The 20,243-nt window shown below is 55.7% G+C and overlaps 1 protein-coding gene across 1 annotated transcript in view; it reads left to right on the top strand.

Moving 5' to 3' along the window:
- The window catches only part of TNRC18 (trinucleotide repeat containing 18), an 87,119-nt gene that overhangs the window by 5,765 nt on the left and 61,111 nt on the right, over window positions 1–20,243 (top strand). Inside the window, 4 exon segments of the mRNA XM_058709874.1 lie at window positions 15,235–15,390; window positions 17,489–17,614; window positions 18,080–19,112; window positions 19,114–19,808. Coding sequence (XP_058565857.1) covers window positions 15,235–15,390; window positions 17,489–17,614; window positions 18,080–19,112; window positions 19,114–19,808 — 2,010 coding nt within the window.

The raw sequence follows: 20,243 nt of genomic DNA, 5'->3' as shown, positions 1-20,243 counted from the left end.
CTATAAAATGAGTCCATTAGTGATACTGAATTCATCCGGCTGTTGTGAAGTTCGAATGAACCAGTGCCAGCCAGATGCCTAGCAGAGGGATGGCCCTCCCAAAAGTTAGAGTAAAAGTGATTGCTGGGATTATAGTCATCATGAACCGATGACTCAACAGGTCGTCAAGTTAACAAGCTAATCTCTTGTTCTAGTCCCGTCCTCTCCAGGGGACCTCTGGAATTGTGTATTAGGCCCCTCTGAATGGCCCGTGGGCTTCTGGGACTCCAGGGTCCCACCCTGAACCCGTCAATTGAATCTCTCTCTCTTTTTTTTTTTTTTTTTAAATTTAAAAAATTTTGAAAAAGAAATTTAAAAAAAAATTTAATTTTTTAAAATTAATTTGGTGTGACAGATATACCGTAAAATGCTCCAATCGTGAGTGTTTAGAACATGGCATATTTACAACACGAACACGCCCGTCTAACTACCAACCAGCTCGAGATCAGGGCATTGCCAGCGTCCAGAGGGTGCCATTTTGTTCTCTCCCAGCCACCCTCTACCCCACCTCCAACATCATTCTTATTTCTGGTACCTTAGAATCGTTGTGCCTATTTTTGAACTTTCTATATATAAGTGGAATCATACGGCGTGCCCTCTTTTCTTTCTGCTTGCTTCCACTCCGTCGTATGTGCGTGAGATTTATCCGTGTTGCGGTGTGAGGCGGTGATTTATTTCTTGGTGCTGTGTAGTATTATACGGAAAAATAGTACTACCGTATCCCCTCCTGTCGATGGACACTGAGGGTTTGCTGTGGATAGTGGTGTTAGGAACATGGCTTTTGGTATACATACGTACACAGTTGTTTGGATATAGTACCTAGGAGCAGATTGTTTGCTCACAGGGTATATGGAGGTTCAAGCTTTAACAGTTGGGAGTTCTCCAGTGGATGTTCCATTGTACCCTCCTGGCAATATCATTCCACCTCTTCTGCGTCTTCACCATTCACATGAATATTGTCAGTTTCCTTAAATTCTCCTCATGCAGGTGAGTGCGCGTTAGTATCTAATTGTGTGCGCCTCTTAAAATCCTTTCCCTCATTTATTTTTTTTTTTAAAGTTTTATTGAGGAGTACTCTGCCCACGGTGAAGTTCAGCCTTTAAGAGTGTGCGGTTCTGGTTAATGCTAAATATAAACATTAGAGTAAAAGTTACACATCATTTTAAAAGTCAGTTAGTGTTAGAAGAAGAATTATGAAGAAAACCAGCCATCCCCTGCTTCCTGTCTCCCTAGTCTTGATTCTTTTAGTTAACTCTTTTGGCTATTTCTTGAAGCCTTTTCATCCATATTTCTATGTAATAACCTGCTTCTCCTGCTAGTCGTTTTTCAGTCTTTGCGATTCTCTGTTGACTCGTGTGGAAGATGAGCATTTTGTGTGGACTGTCTGAGTCTGAATCATGACTCGGCTACTTCTTAGTGTGAGACCATGGGCAAGTTTCTCTACTTTTCTCTGTGCCTTGAAAATGTTTGTCATCTGTAAAACAGGGGAAAATAATAGCGACTGCTTCATGAGATTATTGTGAGGATTAAATAGTTAATACATGTAAAACACTTAGGACAGTATCTGGAATATAATAAGCTCTAGTAGTATTTATTATTGTTGTTATATCACGCCCCATCATGTTTCTTTCCTCTATCCTCCCCATATATGTGAAATAAAGTCTTGTTTAAACCAGGTTTATTATTTTGTGTTTGGCTTTGTAAATATTGCCTACATTTGAGCCAAGCAGTATAATAAAATTCACTTCTTTATTTCCTGGAGTTATTCATTGCCTTTTTTTCCCCCCTTTAATTTGCTCGGATTTCTTATAATCTCTGTCTTCCAGTCTCTTGGAATACTGTTTATTTGGTCATATCTACTGGATTAGCTGCCTCTTTTCTTGCATATTTCTTTCCTAGAGTTTTCCATCTTTCCGGTCTAGTCTGGTTTGCCTGGTGCTTGGCCCTGTTTTAGAGCCACAATCCTTCAAACTCCCTTTATCTCTCTGCTGTGTTGGATTTCCTGTTTCCTCACTCCCTTGCTTTCCTTTCTTTTTGTGCTTTACTTCCTTGTTTTGGTAGAGCACATCCTGCTGCAGTTTTCTGTGAAAGAGTCCGTGGAAGGCAAGTTTTTTTGAGGCCTCCTGTGCCTGAAAATGCCTCTGTTCTACTGTCATACTTGACAGGCATTTTGGAAACAATTTACCCCTGGTGTTCGAAGGAATTGTAACATCACCTTCCAAATTCCAGTGTTACTTTTGAGTAGTGTGGTGCTCCTTTCCTTGATCTTCACGTGTGAACCTTTTTTTTTTCTTTTATCCTTTTCCAAATGCTTAACATTTTTTAGAACTACCTCAAGAGCATTGGCTCTAAAACTCATGCACAAACGTGCTTCACCACTCTCTAGCCATGTGGTCTTGGACATGCTTCAGTTTTCTTTTTTGTGAATTGAATAATAGTGCCTACCTTTTACCATTTCTATGAAGACTAAATGAGCTTATGTACATAAATGCCCAGGACATTGTTTGGCACAGAGTAAGCCTCATGGATATTAATACTGTTACTATTCTTCTCATCACTTGTGGTCTGAAATTTCATATCGATGTGTCTTCCTGTGGATTCTTTTGCATTTCCTGTGTTGGGTGCTCCATAGGCCATAGTAATCTGGAAACTGAGGTCCTTCAGGCTGAATTATTATTATTTTTTTGAATTAATATTAATTTTATTAGTATTTTGTAATCCCCTTCCCTCTAGTACTCCTATTCATTAGATATTGGATCTCCTAGACTGATCATCTACTTTTTTTTTTTTTTTAAGATATATACCCTTTTTTTTTTTTTTTAACATTTATTTATTTTTGAGACAGAGAGAGACAGAGCATGAACAGGGGAGGGGCAGAGAGAGAGGGAGACACAGAATCGGAAACAGGCTCCGGGCTCTGAGCCGTCAGCACAGAGCCCGACGCGGGGCTCGAACTCGCAGACCGTGAGATCATGACCTGAGCTGAAGTCGGCCGCTTAACCGACTGAGCCACCCAGGTGCCCCACATCTACTTTTTTTTATACTTTATTTTTAGTTTTCCATCTCTCTTTATTCAGCTTTCTAGGACATGTTCATAACTGTCTTCTAACCTTTCAATGTAATGTTTTTAATTTCTAGGAGCTCTTATAATTGGATATTCTTCCTTTTTTTTAATTTTTAGGTTTATTTATTTATTTTGAGAGAGAGAGAGAGAGAGAGTGAGCATGTGTGCGTGCATGAGCAGGGGAGGGACAGAGAGGGAGAGAAGAGAATCCCAAGCAAGCTCTGTGCTGTCTGCACAGAGCCTGATGGGGAGCTCAAACTCACAAACCCGTGATATCATGACCAAAATCAAAGAGTCGGACACGTAAGTGACTGAGCCACCCTGTTCTTGTTTCATGGATACATTAATTCTCATCACTTGGAGAATGTGTGTGTGTATATGTGTGTGTGTGTATATATATATATATTTATATATTTTATATATATATTATAAAATATATTATATATATAATAAAATATATTATATATATTATAAAATATGTTATATATATTATAAAAAATATATATATATTATAAAATATATATATATATATTTTTTTTCCTCTCACTTGTCTTTCACATTGGAGACTTCCATGGGTGTCTGGTGGTTGATTCTCTGGTGTCTCTTCATATTTAGGATGGGAGGCACAACAAAGCTAGGGGGACCCATTGACCCTTGTGGAACTCCCCCGAATGTCTCTATAGACCTTTCCCTTTTGAGTTTGCCAGACTCCCAGGCAGGAGTTCCAGTCTCCTGCCCACAGGGGAGCTAGAGAAGCCTGGCTGTTCCCCTTCCAACAGCTGCGACAGCGGAAGAAGGTTTCTACTGAGATCCATTTTTCATTTCGGTCCCCACCCCAGCCCTGAGGATGTAGCCAAAGACCCTCAGTGGCTCCATCGGCCCCCTAGTAAGTAAACAGAGGGCTCGTGGGGGGCTCTCCATTCTTTCTCTGCTCCTCTCTGCACCGTGGCCTTTGCAGGTACTGGGTGCAAGTTCTGCACCTCTCAGGAATTGCTTGTTTCTCGGTAACCTCCGAGGTTCAGTTGCAATTCTCCCGGCTCCCCACCCTGCCTCTTTGGTCCCTGCTTCCTGCTTCCAGAATGTTGTGAGTGTTGTTTCCTTTCCATTCCTGTATTTTGTTGTTTCTCTCCCTGTTAAGCTGCATTGCTGTTGTCGTCGTGGGGTTCTGGCGTTTGGGAAAGGATTTGGCAGGACAGATTCTATGCACCACTTCTGGGATCCAGCCCACTCTCCTTCCCCTGGCCCCTGTGCCTGGGAGGGGAGGCCTGGTTCCTGGGTCCCTGCCTGTCCCACTCACGGGCTTTCTGGCTTTCGGCCCAGGGGTTCTAGAAGGCCCTCCTCCCTCCCTCTCTACTTCCTCCTCTAGACCTAGACCTAGGTTAGGGAGGAAAGAAAATCCACGGGCAAGTCCTCTAATTGCTTTAGAATTGAGAACGTCTGGAGCCCTGGGGCAAGGCTGGAGTGGATGCATTTGCATGTCTTTGGCAGGGTTGAGGCCTTGACCCTCTGGGCTGCTGCGGGATTCCCTTTATTTGGACTTGAGCACCTGCTTTGTGGGCTGGGCACCTGGTTGGGGCCAGGCAAAGTCCCAGCCCACAGGGGTCCCATATTCAGGGCTGGGAGTAGGACGGGGGTTAAAGCCCCATTGTCCTTCTGTGGTGGGGGTGGGGTTAGCTAAAAGATGTGCTTTGGGATCTGACCCCCTGGGGGGAGCCAGGGTTGCCTCCCAGCGGGAGGGGAGAGGCCTGGTAGCAAGCACTAGGCTGAGTGACGGAGCTGGAGGAACAAACCCATCGGCCGTAGCTGGAGAGGCGGGATGGGGAGGGGGGGCTGGGGCCGCCCAGCGGGTCTCCTTCCCTCCTGGCAGGGCAGGGCCGGGCAGGGCAGGGCAGCAGCTGGTCGATCTGGCCTGGTGGCTCCTCTCTGCTTGCCTTGGAGGAACCCCTGCAGCTCAAGACTCACCGCTGTCTCTGCCGCACTGATGGGAGCTTGGGGACAGTGGCAGTGGCCACAGGTCCCGTGGCCCAGCCAGAGCACCAAGAATGTGCAAAGCACCAAGAATGCCCCCCCGCCCCCCAACCCAGCTTGGAGCTCTGTCCCTCAGCCTTGCTTATCTGTCGTGTGGGACTTGCCTCTAGCATAGGGGAGTGCTGTGGTCACGGCTTCGTTGCTTTCCTGCTGCCTTCACTTTACTTTAGAGGAAAGTAAGGCACAGAGAGGTGGTGTTACCTCCCCAAGGCCACACAGCTGGGAAGTGAGGGCCTCTAGAAGCAAGGCCTGAGCTACCTGCCAGAAAGCCAGGGGCTGGGGAGAGCTTGGTCATTGGTAGGAATTTTTCCTTTTCTTTCCTTTTTTCCTCTCTTGGCTCATTTTAATTTATTCACTTGCTTCAGTTTTTGCAAACTTTGTCAAGGTGAGAGTTTGTAAAAATTACTCATAAAGATTACTTAAAATGTAATACTTATCATGTTAGTGTTCAGATTGGCCTCTCTCCGCCCCCACTGACCTTACTTTTCCTACAGATTTTTTTTTTTTTTTTTTTTTTTAGAGAGAGAGACAAGCGAACACACACACACACACACACACACACACACACGTACACACACACACAAGCAGGAGAAGGGCAGAGGAAGAGCAGAGAGAGAATCCCAAGCAGGCTCCACACTCAGCACAGAGCCTGATACGGGCCTTGATCCCACAACTATGAGAGCATGACCTGAGCCGAAATCAAGAGTTGGACACTTCACCCACTGAGCCACCCACGTGCCCCATATGGATATTTTTTTATCGGGGTTTAAGATGCACGGAGAAATGGGCATAGATCATAGACGTACAGTTGTATTATTTTTTCCACAAACTGAGCCCACTGCGTAACGGTCCCCCTGCTCTCTTCCCCCTCCCAAGAGGTGACCTTCTCAAACCGCCCGAGATTTGAGTCGCTTGAGTCGCCTGTCCGCGCGGGTAGTACAAGGAAGCATGTGCTGTGTTGCCTTTTGGGTGAGGTGGTGAGATTCACCACGGCCCTGGTCTGGGTGGTGGTAGTTTCTCCTCGCTGGAGGTGTTCGTGGTGCGGCCACGTCACGATTTGTTTATCCGGCTGTTGGTGTACATTTGGGTCGTTTTTCCGATTTTGACTACTATCGTGGTTAGACTCTGCGCGCGGAAGGCGGAGAAATGCCGACTTGCTGTGCGCGTTTCCTCACCTTGCCCTCGGATGTATACCTGCGAGGGCACGGCTGGGTCACAAAGGTTGGCAGACTGTGCCCAACCGGTCTCGAGAGTGGTTGTACCAATTTACGCTTCCTCCAGCCGCGTATTAATATTTAATCCTGTCCATCTGTCCTTGTGGTGACATCAGCCCCTCTGGTGGGCCCGTATGTGGTAGTTTAAATTCACCTTCCCTCCCTGGTTTTAGAGGCTGAGTACCGGGGCGCCTGGCTGGCTCAGACGGAGGAGTGTGCAACTCTTCATCTCAGGGTTGTGAGTTCGAGCCCCACGTTGGATGTAGAGAATACTTTAAAAAAAAAAAAAAAGCTTAAAAAAAAAGAAAAGAGAATGAGTGCCTTGTTAATCAGTTTACTGGCCATTTGGATATCTTATCTGTGACCCTCCGGGTGCCCATTTCTACCTTCTCTTGTCTGACTTTCTCTCATTGAATTGCAGGAGTTCTTTATATATTCCGGATACAGACCCTTCCCTGGTGACGTAGGGCACAGATCTTTTTCCATGCGGTAGCTTCCCTTTTCTCCCTCCTAATGGTGTCCTGGGATGAATGGACGTTTCTCATTTGAACGTAATCTCCAGTACATCATTCTTATCTCTTTGGTTCGTGCCGTTTATAAAATGGGCTTTGAGAAACCTTTGTTTGCCCTCGGGCTGTGAAGGTATTTTTTCGGCATGTTCTTCTAGAAGCTTTCCTGTTTTGCCTTTCACGTGTAGATCCACAGTCCACCTGCAATTGATTTTTATGTGCAGTGTGGACCCAGGGGGTCAAGACTCCGGGCTTTTCCCGCGTGGCTCTCCAAAGCTGATGGGCAGTGTTTCCTGAGAGGACCATCTTTTCTCTGCTGCGTGTGCGGGGCCGTCTGAGGACTGACCTGTCCCAGGTCTGTGCCTGTGCCCACGTGCCGGTGCTGTCCCAGCTTCGGCACCGTGGGCACATGCGCTTGGGGATTTGCTAGCAAAGAGCTCCCGCGTCGTTCTTCGTCTTCACGGTTGCCTTGGCGCGTTCTTGACCCTTTGTGTTTCGGTGTAACTGTTTTTTCTTTATAATCTGGTGAAGTGCATGCAAATTTACCATTTTAACTGCTTTTAGGAGTCCGGTTCTGTGGCATTAAGTACATTCACACTGCTCTGTTAGCCATCGCCGCCCTCCGTCCCCAGAACATTTCCACCATCCCAAATCGGAACCTTGTCCCCATTAAACAACAATTCCCTGTTCCCTGCCCCTCCCCCCGCAGTCCCTGCCACCCACCCTTCCACTATCTGTCTCTATGAACTTGGCTCCTCCAGGGACCTTCCTAAAAGAGGGATCCTACTTTGATCTCTGCATTTGTCTTTCTGTGTCTGGGCTGATCTCCCTGAGCATAATGTCCTCAAGATTCATCCATGTTGGAGCACATGTCAGAGTTTCCTTTTTTTTTTTTTTTTTAAATAAACTACTTGTTTGTTTATTTTGAGAGAGAGAGAGAGAGAGAGAGAACACGAGCAGGGGAGGGGCAGAGAGAGAGAGGGAGAGAGAGAATCCCAAGCAGGCTCCACACCGCCAACACAGAGCCCGATGCCGGGCTTGAACTCATGAACCGTGAGATCGTGGCCCGAGCCGAAATCCAAGAGTCGGACGCTTAACTGGCTGAGCCACCACCCAGGGGCCCCTCCTTTCCTTTTAAGGCTGAATCATGTTCCATTTTATGGATGGACCGAGTTCTGGGCTCCTACCTTCGGCTGGTGGGAATAATTGCAAATGATGCCACTGTGAATACGGGTGTGCAGATACCTCCTCGGGAGTCTGCTTCCTGTTTGGGGGTAACATTTAGAGACTGAACACGCACACACAGCTGCCAGGATTTGGATTGGGATTGCATTGAATCTCTGGCTCAGTCTGACCAAAGTGAGCATCCTGGGAGGTACATCTGGTGATTTCCTTGGGAGGGACCCCCAAAGTGGGTCTGCATGCCTTTTCCAGGCCTTGAAGGGTTCTGCTGATTTGCTTTCTGAAAGCTGGGGATGGGCTGGCTCTCTACTCACCCTCCCTGGGTGGCTTCCCACCCCGCCTCCGCCCTCCCCGCAGCCAAACCCCAAATGTGCTCGTTGGAAAGACGAAAATGGCGTCATCCCCTTTTGATACTTTGTAAATCCTAACGAGAAATTTCTTACTGGATTCAGCCATTTGCTGTTGTCGGTGATTTGCTTGGGATTCTTACTGGATGATCAGACTCTTTTTTATACGGCGAGGGCATTAACCCGCTCTCTGGCTTAGCTATTACAGAGGTCTGTGCGTCTCGGGATCAGTGGGAGTGAAGGTCATTTTATCTGGAGGGTCCTCACCCTATTTTCAGCTGCTGTCATAGAAACGCCTGAGTCACATGTCGGTGCTCTGGGCTGGAATGAGCTCTTTTCTGGGTGATAACCCTGATTTGATCATGCTGATGAGATGCTCTGATAGCCTTTGGTGACACTTTAAGGGATACAGCTCCTTTCTGAGGCCGGAACGTTTTAAATAGAAAGGGACGATGGATTTGTTCTGTTTTGGTTAGGGGGAGGCTCCGCTGGGAGTGAAACCAGGCAAATAGGGTCTAGCGTCTGGGTGGTGTGGCGGAGTGGAAAAGTGTAGAATTTGGAGTCAGAGCCTCAATTTCCTCATCTGCAGAAGAGTTAAGAATCCTCCCCTCCCAGGGTTGAGGGGGGTGGGGAGACAGAATGAAGCAAAGCCTCTTGAACACCGTATGCTGGCTGTGAAACAGGGTCTCAGGAAAGGCTCTGGCTGATCATAACCTCGCCCATCCCTCTCCTCCATAATTGAGCTCCTTCTGTGTGCAGCGTAGGGGGCACTTGGGGTGGAACAAACCCACACTGTAACGTAAGGGTCTGCGGACCCTAGCCAAATTAGGTGTACCTCCGGTTTTTTGTAAATAAAGTTTTATTGGCACAGAGCCCAACGGTTTATGTGTTGTCTGTGGCTGCTTTCCCTGCAGCAGGCAAGATAGGCCCACAGTGCCTAAATGATTTATTATCTGGCCCTTTCAAGAAAAAGCTTGCCGACTCCTGTTCCAGTGGGTGGAGAGGGACAATAAACAAGGAGCTACAATAAAGAAGGAACTAATGTGTGCTTGGTATGATAAATGGTGATAAGCGCTATGGAGAAAAATAGTGCAGGAAAGGGTGTAGGGTGGGGTGGGTCGCAGTCCAAAATAGCGTGGTTAGCAAAATAAATAAAATAGCATGGTTAGGGAAGGCCGTATTCATCAAGCGTCACTTGGGGTATAAGAGAAGGGAGTGAGGTCTATACAGATGGGAGTTTCCAGACCATTTGGCGTATCTGGAGGGAGGAAGGGATTCCAGGCTGAGGTGCAAAGGCCCTGGGGTGCAGCCTGTGAGGCTGTGCTGTTCCACGTTCTAGCCCAGCCCGTTTGGAGTGATAAAATCCTTCATCGTTTACCAAACCTTTGTACCCACCATGATCTCGCCAAGTACCCCTCCCTGCTCCCACCAGAGTGGACTAGAAGGGTCCCCAGTGACTTCCGTCTGTTACAGAGGCAGGATTCCACTGGCCAGCTGAGGTGGCCTGTTACTCTGGCCGGGGGACGGGGGGTGTCTGGCAGCAGATGGGCATAGCATAGCACATTACAGAGTGTATCTGGATGGGCTTAGTCCCCAACTCCTGACACACACTAGGCCTACATAAGCATTGAGGGAGGGAGGGAAGGAAGAAAGGAAGGATGGATGGATGGACAGACGGAAGGATGGACCTTGTCTGGATTCAGGTTCTGCCTTCTGGTGACCTTGGCCAGCCTCAGAGTAGGCAAACCTCGGAAGCTCTTCCTGTGTTCCAGGTGTGGGTGAGGGGGGTGGTGACGGCTGAAAACAGGCTGGCCAGTGTCCCCAAATCCATAGCTCACTGCTGCGATCCTGGGGTGCTTGTCCATGGCTGGCAGTGTGTGGAGTGGGAGGGGCTGGGATGGTGGTGGTCCCAGCTTGGGGAAGGCCTGTTAACTCAGTGCGTGAGGGGGCGCAGAGGGGGGAGCTAAGGCCGACCTTACCCAGCTCTCTGCTGCTTATGCTCCTGGAGGGACCCTGAATCTTTCCCCCGGAGAGCTGGGCCTCAGTGCCTCCTTCCTCGGCCCCCCTGGGGCATCCTTGCCCTCTCCCTGGGCACTGAGGACCAGAGAAGGAGAAGACCACTTTCCAAGCATCTCCTAGGGTGGCGGTGGGGGAGGGGGCTGGGGGAGGGACTTCCTTCACTTTCCCTCACTTTCCCTCTCTCAGGGCCCAGGACTGGACTAGAGGTAGGGGTCCGCCACGGTGGGCTTCCCAAGCTGAGGGCTTGGTGTGACAGTGTGTCTATAGCAGTGTCCCAGCAACTTGGTCCCCCCAGGCAAGCTCTGAGCCTCAGTTTCTTTGTCTGTAAAATGAGGAGAACCAAGTTCCTGCACTCCCAGGGCTGTGGGAGGGTGAGTCAGGATGGGGAGCTGCCAGCCCAGGGACCGCCTGCCTTGCGCCGGGCATCAGGGCGCTCTGGGCAGAGAGGCTGGTCTACCAGCCAGCAGAGAGGAGAGCTTATCATTTGTTGTTGTTGTCTTCCAGTTCAAGGTGAAATTCGTACAATGAATTTCAAATTAACCGTTCGGAAGTATGTGATTCAGTAGTATTTAGTGCCTTCGTAGGGGGCCATCACTAGCACTCTGGTTGCAAAATTAAAGTTTTAAGGAAGGACAGAGGAAATTTGGGTAGAGGAGGTGGTCCCTTCCACACCCCGACTTTGAGCAGGTGCCCTGCTTCTCCGAGCCCCAGGGTTTGTACCGAAAAATCATGAGAATGACAGTCAAAATGGCAGCTGACTTCCCGTGGCACTTCACGAAAGCATTTTACACGTTATGTTTTACCATGTGACCACTTCACACAGCCTGGGGACACCGAGAAACTTGCCCAGAGTCACAGAGCAAGTGGGCCTTGGAGCCAGGGTCTTGTCTCTTTGTCGTCCCTGGGGACCCTTCTGTTACCTCCCTTCCTGGGGTGGAGGACGGGCTTGTCAGAGGTCTCGTCCCTGGCCCCAGTCTAGTTTCCAGCAAGGAGAGGCCTTCACAGACTGAAGCTAAATTAAGTATAAACTAATTTAAAATTAAAACACGGTAAAAAAAAATTTTTTTTAATGTTCTTATTTATTTTTGAGACAGAGCACGAGCAGGGGAGGGGCAGAGAGAGAGGGAGACACAGAATCGGAAGCAGGCTCCAGGCTCCAAGCGGTCAGCGCAGAGCCCGACGCGGGGCTCAAACTCACAGACCGCGAGATCATGACCTGAGCTGAAATCAGGAGTTGGACGCTGAACTAAGCCACCCAGGTGCCCCTAGACTCATGAAAATTTCAGAAAATTAAAGATGTGTTAACTCACCAGCCACATTTACATGCTCAGAAGCCACAAGTGGCTGCTGTAGGTAGCCTCAGCACAGATACAGAGCATGTGTCCAACGCTGTTGGTTACGGGGCCGGCCGTAAGTGTCATTTATTCACCTGGCCTGCTCGGAACGGCAAGCGGGGCAGCGGGAACACTCTCCTATGGGTGACTGCCCCGCAGGGCTGCAGAGCCGATTGCTGGGCTCTGGGGTCAGCCCCAGCTCCGCGCCCTGCCCAGCGCCCTGTGACTTGCGATCGTTGCTTGTCCTCATGCCGGCGAGAAGAGTCCACAAATGACCACGTGTGAACCTGAAGTGGTTTCAGCATGAGTGGTGCCAGGTGGCCCAGCCTGTTTGTTTAGCGTTCGCCGTTATTATTCTGGATGACGGTAATTTGTTGTGGTTACACGTGTGTTTTAGGTCATTGGTGTTGGCTTCCAAGGCGGCCAGTGAGCAGGCGGCACCTCTTGCCACCAGGGGGCGGCCTGGGACCAGGGTGGGGGCCGGGCCTCGAGCTCAGCCTGCGGTGGGTGGCAGGGAGAGCCCCTCCCACCTCGGGCCCTGCGGGACGATGTCCAGCAAAGTCTAGGGAGAGACCATTGGGCTCTGGCCTGACTGTCGCTGTCCCCCGGAGCCCTGAGACCCACATCTGGGGAGCTAGGAAGCCATCACCGGGTCCCCAGGGGTGGGTGTGAGGAGCAGGGGTGTGTACCTAGACTTTGAGAGGAGCACCAGGGATGTTGGGGCATGGGCCGGGGCCTTGGACGGCAGCCTGGAGGCTCTGGCGGTGCGGGGTGGGGGTCAGCTGCCTGTCCTCCACGCCAGGGAGACCGGGCAGGATGGCCTGGCATGGCACCTGGTGGGTGTCCTCAGGGGTCAGGGGCCGCCCCTCCCCCTAGTATCTGCGCTGCCGAAGGGAGCACCACCCTGTCTCCTAATCCTGACGCGTGTCTATCTGCTTTTGCCATCGGAGGATTAGAAACGGCGCTCGTGTAGCCAGCCCACGAGTTGACGCCTGCTGTATGCCTGGTCCCGGGTGGCAGGAAGTGAGGCTGGCGGTTCTCGCCTGCAGGGAGGGGACCTGCTTGTGGGGAGGGATCCGCATTACCAAGTGTCTTTGGCAGGGGCTTGGAGGGGCTTCGGTGAGGCGCCGGGAAGGCCCCACCTAAGGGGGAAATGGGCCGGGTCTGGGGGGGTCGACAAGGACACCTGGGGGCTGGTGCCCGAGCGGCTGGGTGGAACGGAGGCAGCCACCGGCGTTCGGAAGTGTGTTTGGTTTGCATCCGAGATCCATCGCTCTTCGGCTTCGGGAGGATAGTTTGGGGAGAGCACGGCGGGGGGGGGGGGGGCGGGCAGGGTATATGTGCAAATGAACGCCATTGTCGTGCATAACCGTCCTTGTGACTGGCGGTGGGGTGGTGACGGTGTGCCCGTTCCACAGCGTCGCACAGCTCTGGTCTGGGAGGGGCACACGTTGGCCCGCGTGGTCTTGCTAGGGCACCAGAATTCCCGCCGGGCCCGGGGAAGGGAGTTTGGGCGCCGTTGAGCCCCTGTGGCGGGCGGGAGCCGTTGGTGGCATCCGGGCACCAACGCCCCACCGGGCCTTGGGTGCTGCTGGGCGGGTTTCACAAGCCTGGGCAGGGGCAGGCCCGGGCCACCGGGCTTCCGCGAGGCCCGAGGCAGGAAGAGCTGGTGGCTGATGTAAGCCCTTGCGCAAACCTCTGGCTGCTGGCTTCCGGAGCCTTCTACCCGCCTGCCTGCCAAGGAGGAAGCCTGGGGCCTGGCGGGGCCCGGAGGCCCTGCTGCCCGGGCTCGGGCCACATGGGTGTCCTGACCGGCCGCCATGGCCCTGGGTCCCGAAGGCTTGGCGCTGGAGTCTGGTGAGGGGGCTGGGTGAGGCCGGGCTGGAGGACGGGGACTCCGCAGACACGGGGTCCGGTGATGGCACATGTGGCCAGAAGGTGTCCTCCTGCTGTTTCCCTGCATGTACCCCCAAAGGGACCGGGTGGACTTTGTGGCATCCTGTGCCGCCGGGAGGTAGTAAGCGAGCACCTGTCGTATACAGACTGCATAACGGCACTGCTGGGGACCCTGAGGTGGGACGGGGCTCTGGGAGTCCCCCCCCCCCCCCCCCCCGTGGGCTGGGGCCGCCGATGGTGTCTCGTCTGGGTCATTGCAGACAGTGCCCGCCTCACAGGGATGTGGGGAGGTTACCCGAGGGGGCACACGGGCAGCCCTTAGCTCGGCTGGCACACGGGCTGGCCAGAGCTGGCTCCTGCTGGCTGCTTGGACATCCCCGCCCTGCTGGGTTCTGTGTGCAGGCCTCCGCCCCTCCTCCTGGGGGCGTTGGCGGGAGGATTCAGTCCCCAGACTGGTGCTCGTCAGTGACTGGGCGAGGCTGCCGTTTGTTGTTACTATTCTCCTGCGGTGCGTGCTTTCCTCTTCACTGTGGTTCTTAAGGGAGTTATTAGTATTCCCATTTTGCTGATGAGCGACCTGAGGCCAGGGAAGGGCAGCCTCCCCCCCTTCCCCCCCCCCCCCCCCGCCCAAGTCTCCCAGGCCTCCCCCTGGCCTGTGACCCGGAGGCCTGCCGGGATCTTCCCCTGAAGGGTGGGGTGTATGGATCCTGAGGGCCAGCGCCCCTGGCCGGCGGCAGCGACGGGGGGCATCCCTTCTGGGGTGGGCCTGGCCAGGTGAGGCGTGGCTGGGGTAGGCGACGTCCAGCCAGACCCCGGCACGCCGCTCTACCGAGTAGCAGTTGGCCACCACACCCCCATCCGAGGGACCTTGGGTGGGATGCTCTGCTCTCTGGAAGGATGGCCCATTGCTCTCGGTCTTTTGCTGCTTCCTCTCGCTAATCCGCTGTAGTTGTGGGGTGCTTGCAGGGTGTGTATTCCGGGTCACGGCTCCCTGGCTGTGTGACCGGGCACTGCCCACCTCCGAACAGCAGCTTCCTGGTGCCTCAAATGGGCACGTGGTTCTTCCGGCACCGGGCTGGCCGATGCTGGCCGAGAACGCCTCAGGTCTGACCAGGGCTGCCTTGGGGTCGCTCTCCGACTCGTGGGGTCCCCCCGATCTAGGAGCTCAACGTGAGCAGGGGTTTAGGCCACGGGCCCCCCCACCCCCTACCCCCTCGCTCTGTGGCCTCAGGAGGTCCCTGTCCCCCACCGCACCTCAGCTCTCATCTGCAGGTGGGGAGACCGTCCCGCTTGGGTCTGGGGTTGGGAGAGCCCCTCTTGCTAATTGCCGGGTGCCCCGGAGGTGAGGGTCTCTGGTGGCGGGCGTCGTTCTGGCTGCTCCTCTGGGGCCACACTTGCAGCCTTTTCAAGTCCCGGGGGATCTGGTCGAGGTGACCAGACCCATCCTGAGCCGGAGGGTCAGGGGTGGGGCGGAAAGGCTTCTCTGGTGTCCCTGCCAGTGGTAGCTCCAAGAAGTGGGGGAGACATGGGGATTCCGGGGTGCTGGGCCGGGCAGTGGGGGCCTGGTGGGTGCCTGACAGTCCCCCCCCCTTCTCTCTGCAGGCGAGGCCTTCTTGGGCAGCTTTGTGGCCAGCGGGATGGGGCCCTCAGCCTCGTCCCACGGGAGCCCCGTGCCCCTGCCCTCTGACCTCTCCTTCCGCTCCCCTACCCCCAGCAACCTGCCTATGGTGCAGCTGTGGGCGGCTCATGCCCATGAAGGTAAGGAGTGTGCCAGGTGGGTGGGGCTGAGGGCTGTGGGCCACTGTCCTTGGCACCTCTCCATCCTGCCCACTCCCTTCCACCTCCGGGCCTCTCTCTTGCCGTGGCTGGGGGGTGGGGGGACAAGGCCTGGTCATCCAGCTGCCCTGCTGTTCCTCAGATACTCAGTGCTTCCTCTGGTCTCTGTCACGGGGCCTTCGCACAAGCTGTTCCCACCGCTGTGGGCCCTCACCCACTGTTCATCCCTTAGGGCTCAGCTACCCGCATCCCCACCCCCCTGCCCTGGCCCACCTCTCACCTGAAGGACAGGTTTATCTGTGTGTTTATTTGTGAGACATCCATTTTCCCGCCAGAGTGAGCTCTGAGGGCAGGGCCTAGTTCTGGTCACCGCGGTCTCCCTGGGGACCCTCGATAAGCAGTGTTGGAGCAGTGGGACCAGGGTCATCGGGTCCTCCTGTTGCAGTTCTGCAGTGAGGGCCACGGTCCCCTCTGTCGGGGAAGGGATGGGCCTGAGGGACCCTGAGCTCTTCCCCCGCTCTGGCGGAGTTTGGATGCTGGGTCCTGGGAGCGTCCACTGCAGACCCGAGGGCTTTCTGGGGTCTTTCGCAGCGCACTGTCTCCCCACTTTCTCCTCGGTGCCAGGGGCTCACCGGGGGGGGGGGGGTGGTCCTGCCTCTCTAGGCCTGGGAAGGTGGGCAGTCTTTTGGGGCTGCGGTCCCACCTGAGCCTCCCTCTTCACTCAGCCAGGGTGGGGCTGGAGGGACCTGAAGAGCTAAGACTGTGCCTCTGGTGCCTGCGTGCCCCCAGCCTGCTCCTCTGCCCCTCCCGACTCCCTTTTCTTCCGTGTCACAAGTGCCATGCAGTAACGCATATGCAGTAACGGTTCCAAGCACGTAGGGTGCTTATTACTATGTACATTGCGTTGCACATCTGAACTCATCTTATGCGCCCAGCAAGCTGTGAGGTAAGGACCGCCGGGTCCACTCTACAGCCGAGAAAGCAGAGGGATCCGATGCGATGTTTCAGTGCCTGAAAGAGATCACGTGTATCAGGTGCTCTTGATTTTTCTGGGGTTGTGGTTAATATCTTTAGCAGGTGGTGCCGTGGGAGAAACGTGGGCCCGGTGTGGCCAGGGACAGGGCCTGCATCTCTGGCCTCGGAGGGAACAACTGGGGGCACGTGAGACCCGAGTCTCAGGTGTCTCCGAGTGGCCTTTGGTCCCGTAGGACCCCCAGCCCAGGCAGAGCATCAGGACCCTCCCCCGGTGCTCGGCAACCTGCCTGCTCGCCAGTTGGCCTGGCTTTCTGGGCCCTGCTCAGGGGCTCTTGGGCCTCCGTTGTGTGCCCTCTTAGATGTTTCCTTTCTTTTCTCTGTGGCTACCCTCTCCTGTCTTCTCTGTCCCACAAAGCCCCCATTCTGGGCATCCCTGGTGGGAAGACCTCACCGGAAGGATCCTCCCCAGGAGGAATTCTTTCCCGGCGGCACCTTCCTGGGAGACCTGACAGTTGGAGATGCTGGGCAGGCTTGAGTTCAGAGGTGATCGACCTGCTCTGGGTCACACAGCAGAAGGGACTCATTAAATCAGTAAACCACCCGACGTGGTCTGTGTGGGGCTGAGGTTAACTGTCCCAGTGACCTCCGTTCACAGTCGGGCTCCTCTGCTGTGTGACTTTGGGCCAGTGGTCCTCCCTGAGCCTGTTTTCTCATCTGTAAAGTGAGGATGTTAAGAGTATCCGCCTCGCAGAGTTTTGTGCTGCTGAAGTTTAAATGAGAATAACAAAGGCAAGACAGTTGGCAGCGCTTGGCCTGTGATTAGAGCCCCCATCATCATCATCATCATCATCATCATCTGCTGCTTAGTTGGAGCCATTCGGATCCTCTTCCGGTGGGGATTTGAGGGCTTAAGCGGCTGGGGGCTGGCTGGGCCTAGAGGGAGGCAAGCCTGCTCTACGGAGCTGGTCGTAGATCTCAGGGCTCCCGGAACCAGGGGCTCCCTCCACAGCTAAAAGATTTTATTTTCAAGAAAAAGAGCGGGATGGAAGGAAGTTCCTGTTGGGAGGCCATGCCTTGGGCCAATCCGACTTTTTCTCTCTTCCAGGCTTCTCCCATCTGCCCAGCGGGCTGTACCCGTCCTACCTCCACCTGAACCACCTGGAGCCCCCCAGCAGCGGGAGCCCCCTCCTCAGCCAGCTGGGCCAGCCCAGCATTTTCGATACCCAGAAAGGTATCGGGGTGGGAGTGGGGAGATGGGTTGGAGGGTACCTTCTGAGGGGCTTCTCTGGGGGTCCCCACCACTACCCAGTATGCCAGGCAGCACCCCTTCTGTTTTCCAAGACCTCTGCTCCTGAGGGCCTCCCCAGCCCCTCCCCCCCCCCCCCCCCAGCCTTCTGGTGCCTTCTAGTTGTGCTGTACTCGCCTGACCCTCTCTCTGTAGGCTCGAAAGACAACCCTGGCCTCTACCCCTTTCCCAGATGAGGAAACTGAGGCCCAGAGAGGTTAGTCAGTGGCCAAGGCGAGATTATGACCTCCAGACCCTCCATTTCCGGAGCCTGCCCTCCAAGGGCTGCGCTGTGCGGGACCGTCCTTCCTAACCCTGGGGTTGCAGGGCGCCCCTGAGGGGCCCTCGGCTTCTGCGTCGGCGGGGTGAGGGGGCACTCGCTCACGCCTGCACTCTCTCTCTTCTCCGCAGACGGCTTCTACCTGCCCGCCCCAGGGGCTCCGGGCGCCCTGCACTCTCACGCGCCCTCCTCCAGGACCCCGGGCGGCCACTCCTCCAGCGCCCCGGCCAAAGGCTCTTCGCGGGAAGGTGCGGCCAAGGAGCGGGCGGGCCGCGGCGGGGAGCCGCCCCCGCTGTTCGGCAAGAAGGACCCGAGGGCCCGCGAGGAGGCTGCGGGGCCACGCGGCGTGGTGGACCTGACCCAGGAGGCGCGGGCGGAGGGCCGCCAGGACCGCGGGCCCCCGCGCCTCGCCGAGCGCCTGTCGCCCTTCCTGGCCGAACTGGGGCCGCCGCGCGCGCCGGGCGCCGCCGCCGAGTGCAAGGGCAAGAACCCACCCCCGCCGCCGGCGCTGAGCCTCTGCAACGGCGCGGGCGACGCGGGGCTCCCCGCGCTGGTGGCCAAGGAGGCGGCGCGCCAGGACGAGAGCGCGCGGCTGCGGCGCGCAGAGGCCCTGCTGCCCGGGCCCTGCCCCTGCCCGTCGCCCCTCCCGCCGCCGCCGCCGCCGCCCAAGGGCCCGCCCCCGCCCCCCGCCGCCCCGGCCGGGGCCTTCGCCGCGCCGCAGCCGGCGCCCGCCGGCGTCTACACCATCTTCCCCGCGGCAGCCGCGGCGGCCGCGGCGGCGGCGGCGGCGGCGCGCGAGTCGGGCCGCGAGCACCGCGTGGTGGCGCCCACCTTCGTGCCTTCCGTGGAGGCCTTCGACGAGCGCCCGGGGCCCATCCAGATCGCATCGCAGGCGCGCGACGCCCGGGCCCGGGAGCGCGAGGCGGGCAGGCCCGGCGTCCTGCAGGCGCCGCCCGGGTCTCCACGGCCGCCCCCCGACCGGCCCGAAGCGCTGCGCGAGAAGAACTCGGTCATCCGCTCGCTCAAGCGGCCGCCGCCCGCCGAAGCCCCGCCGACGCGGGCCGCGCGCGCCTCCCCGGACGCCCGGGCTTACCTCCCCGCCAAGGAGCTGCTCAAGCCCGAGGCCGAGCCGCGGGCCTGCGAGCGCGCGTCCCGCGGGCCGGCCGCCGCCCCCCCAGCAGGCGGCCAAGCTCTTCGGCCTGGAGCCGGCGCGGCCGCCCCCGCCCGCCGGCCCTGAGCCCAAGTGGAAGCCTTTCGAGCTGGGCAACTTCGCCACCACGCAGATGGCCGTGCTGGCCGCGCAGCATCATCACGCCAGCCGCGCCGAGGAGGAGGCGGCGGCCGCCTCCAAGAAGGCCTACCTGGACCCCGGGGGCGCGCTGCCCCGCGCGGCGGCCGCCTGCGCCCGGCCGGGCACCGACGTGCACGCCGCGGCCCACGGGCCCGGGGAGGCCTCGGCCATGCAGAGCCTCATCAAGTACAGCGGCAGCTTCGCGCGCGAGGCCGTGGCCGTGCGCCCCGGAGGCTGCGGCAAGAAGAGCCCCTTCGGAGGCCTGGGCACCATGAAACCCGAGCCTGCCCCCACCTCCACGGGCGCCCCGCGCGCCCAGGCCCGCCTGCCACACCCCGCGGGCCCTGCGGCGGGCGGAGGCCGGCAGCTGAAGCGGGACCCGGAGAGGCCCGAGAGCGCCAAGGCCTTCGGGCGCGAGGGCACTGGTGCCCAGGGGGAGGCAGAAGTGCGACACCCACCCGTGGGCATTGCGGTGGCCGTGGCCCGGCAGAAGGACAGTGGCGGCAGTGGCCGGCTGGGGCCTGGGCTAGCCGACCAGGAGCGCTCCCTGTCACTGAGCAACGTTAAAGGTGGGTCTTGGGTCCCACCTGTCACCTTCTCCCTGCCTTCCTGGTATGGTGTGACTGTGAGATCTTTGTACGATTAAAATTTTTTTAACGTTTATTAATTTTTGAGAGAGACGGAGCTAGAGTGGGGGAGGGGCAGAGAGAGGGAGACACAGAAGCTGAAGCAGGCTCTGGGTTCTGAGCTGTCAGCACAGAGCCCGACTCGGGGCTCGAACCCACGAACCGTGAGATCACGACCTGAGCCCAGGTTGGATGCTTAACCTACTGAGCCACTCAGGTGCGCCTCTTTGTATAATCTTTTAATGGCTTTTGTTACTGTGTCTAGAGCACACAGCATAGCTCAGCTGACAGTTCCTCTCATGGGCATTCTCGTTTTCCCTTCTCTGATGTGTTCGTGTTTAGAATGTTGCATTGAATATTTTTGTGCATTGCATTTTC

The sequence above is a fragment of the Neofelis nebulosa genome, chromosome 18, assembly GCF_028018385.1.
Source record: "Neofelis nebulosa isolate mNeoNeb1 chromosome 18, mNeoNeb1.pri, whole genome shotgun sequence".
Lineage (NCBI taxonomy): Eukaryota > Metazoa > Chordata > Mammalia > Carnivora > Felidae > Neofelis > Neofelis nebulosa.
This window is presented reverse-complemented; position numbering and strand designations above follow the sequence as displayed.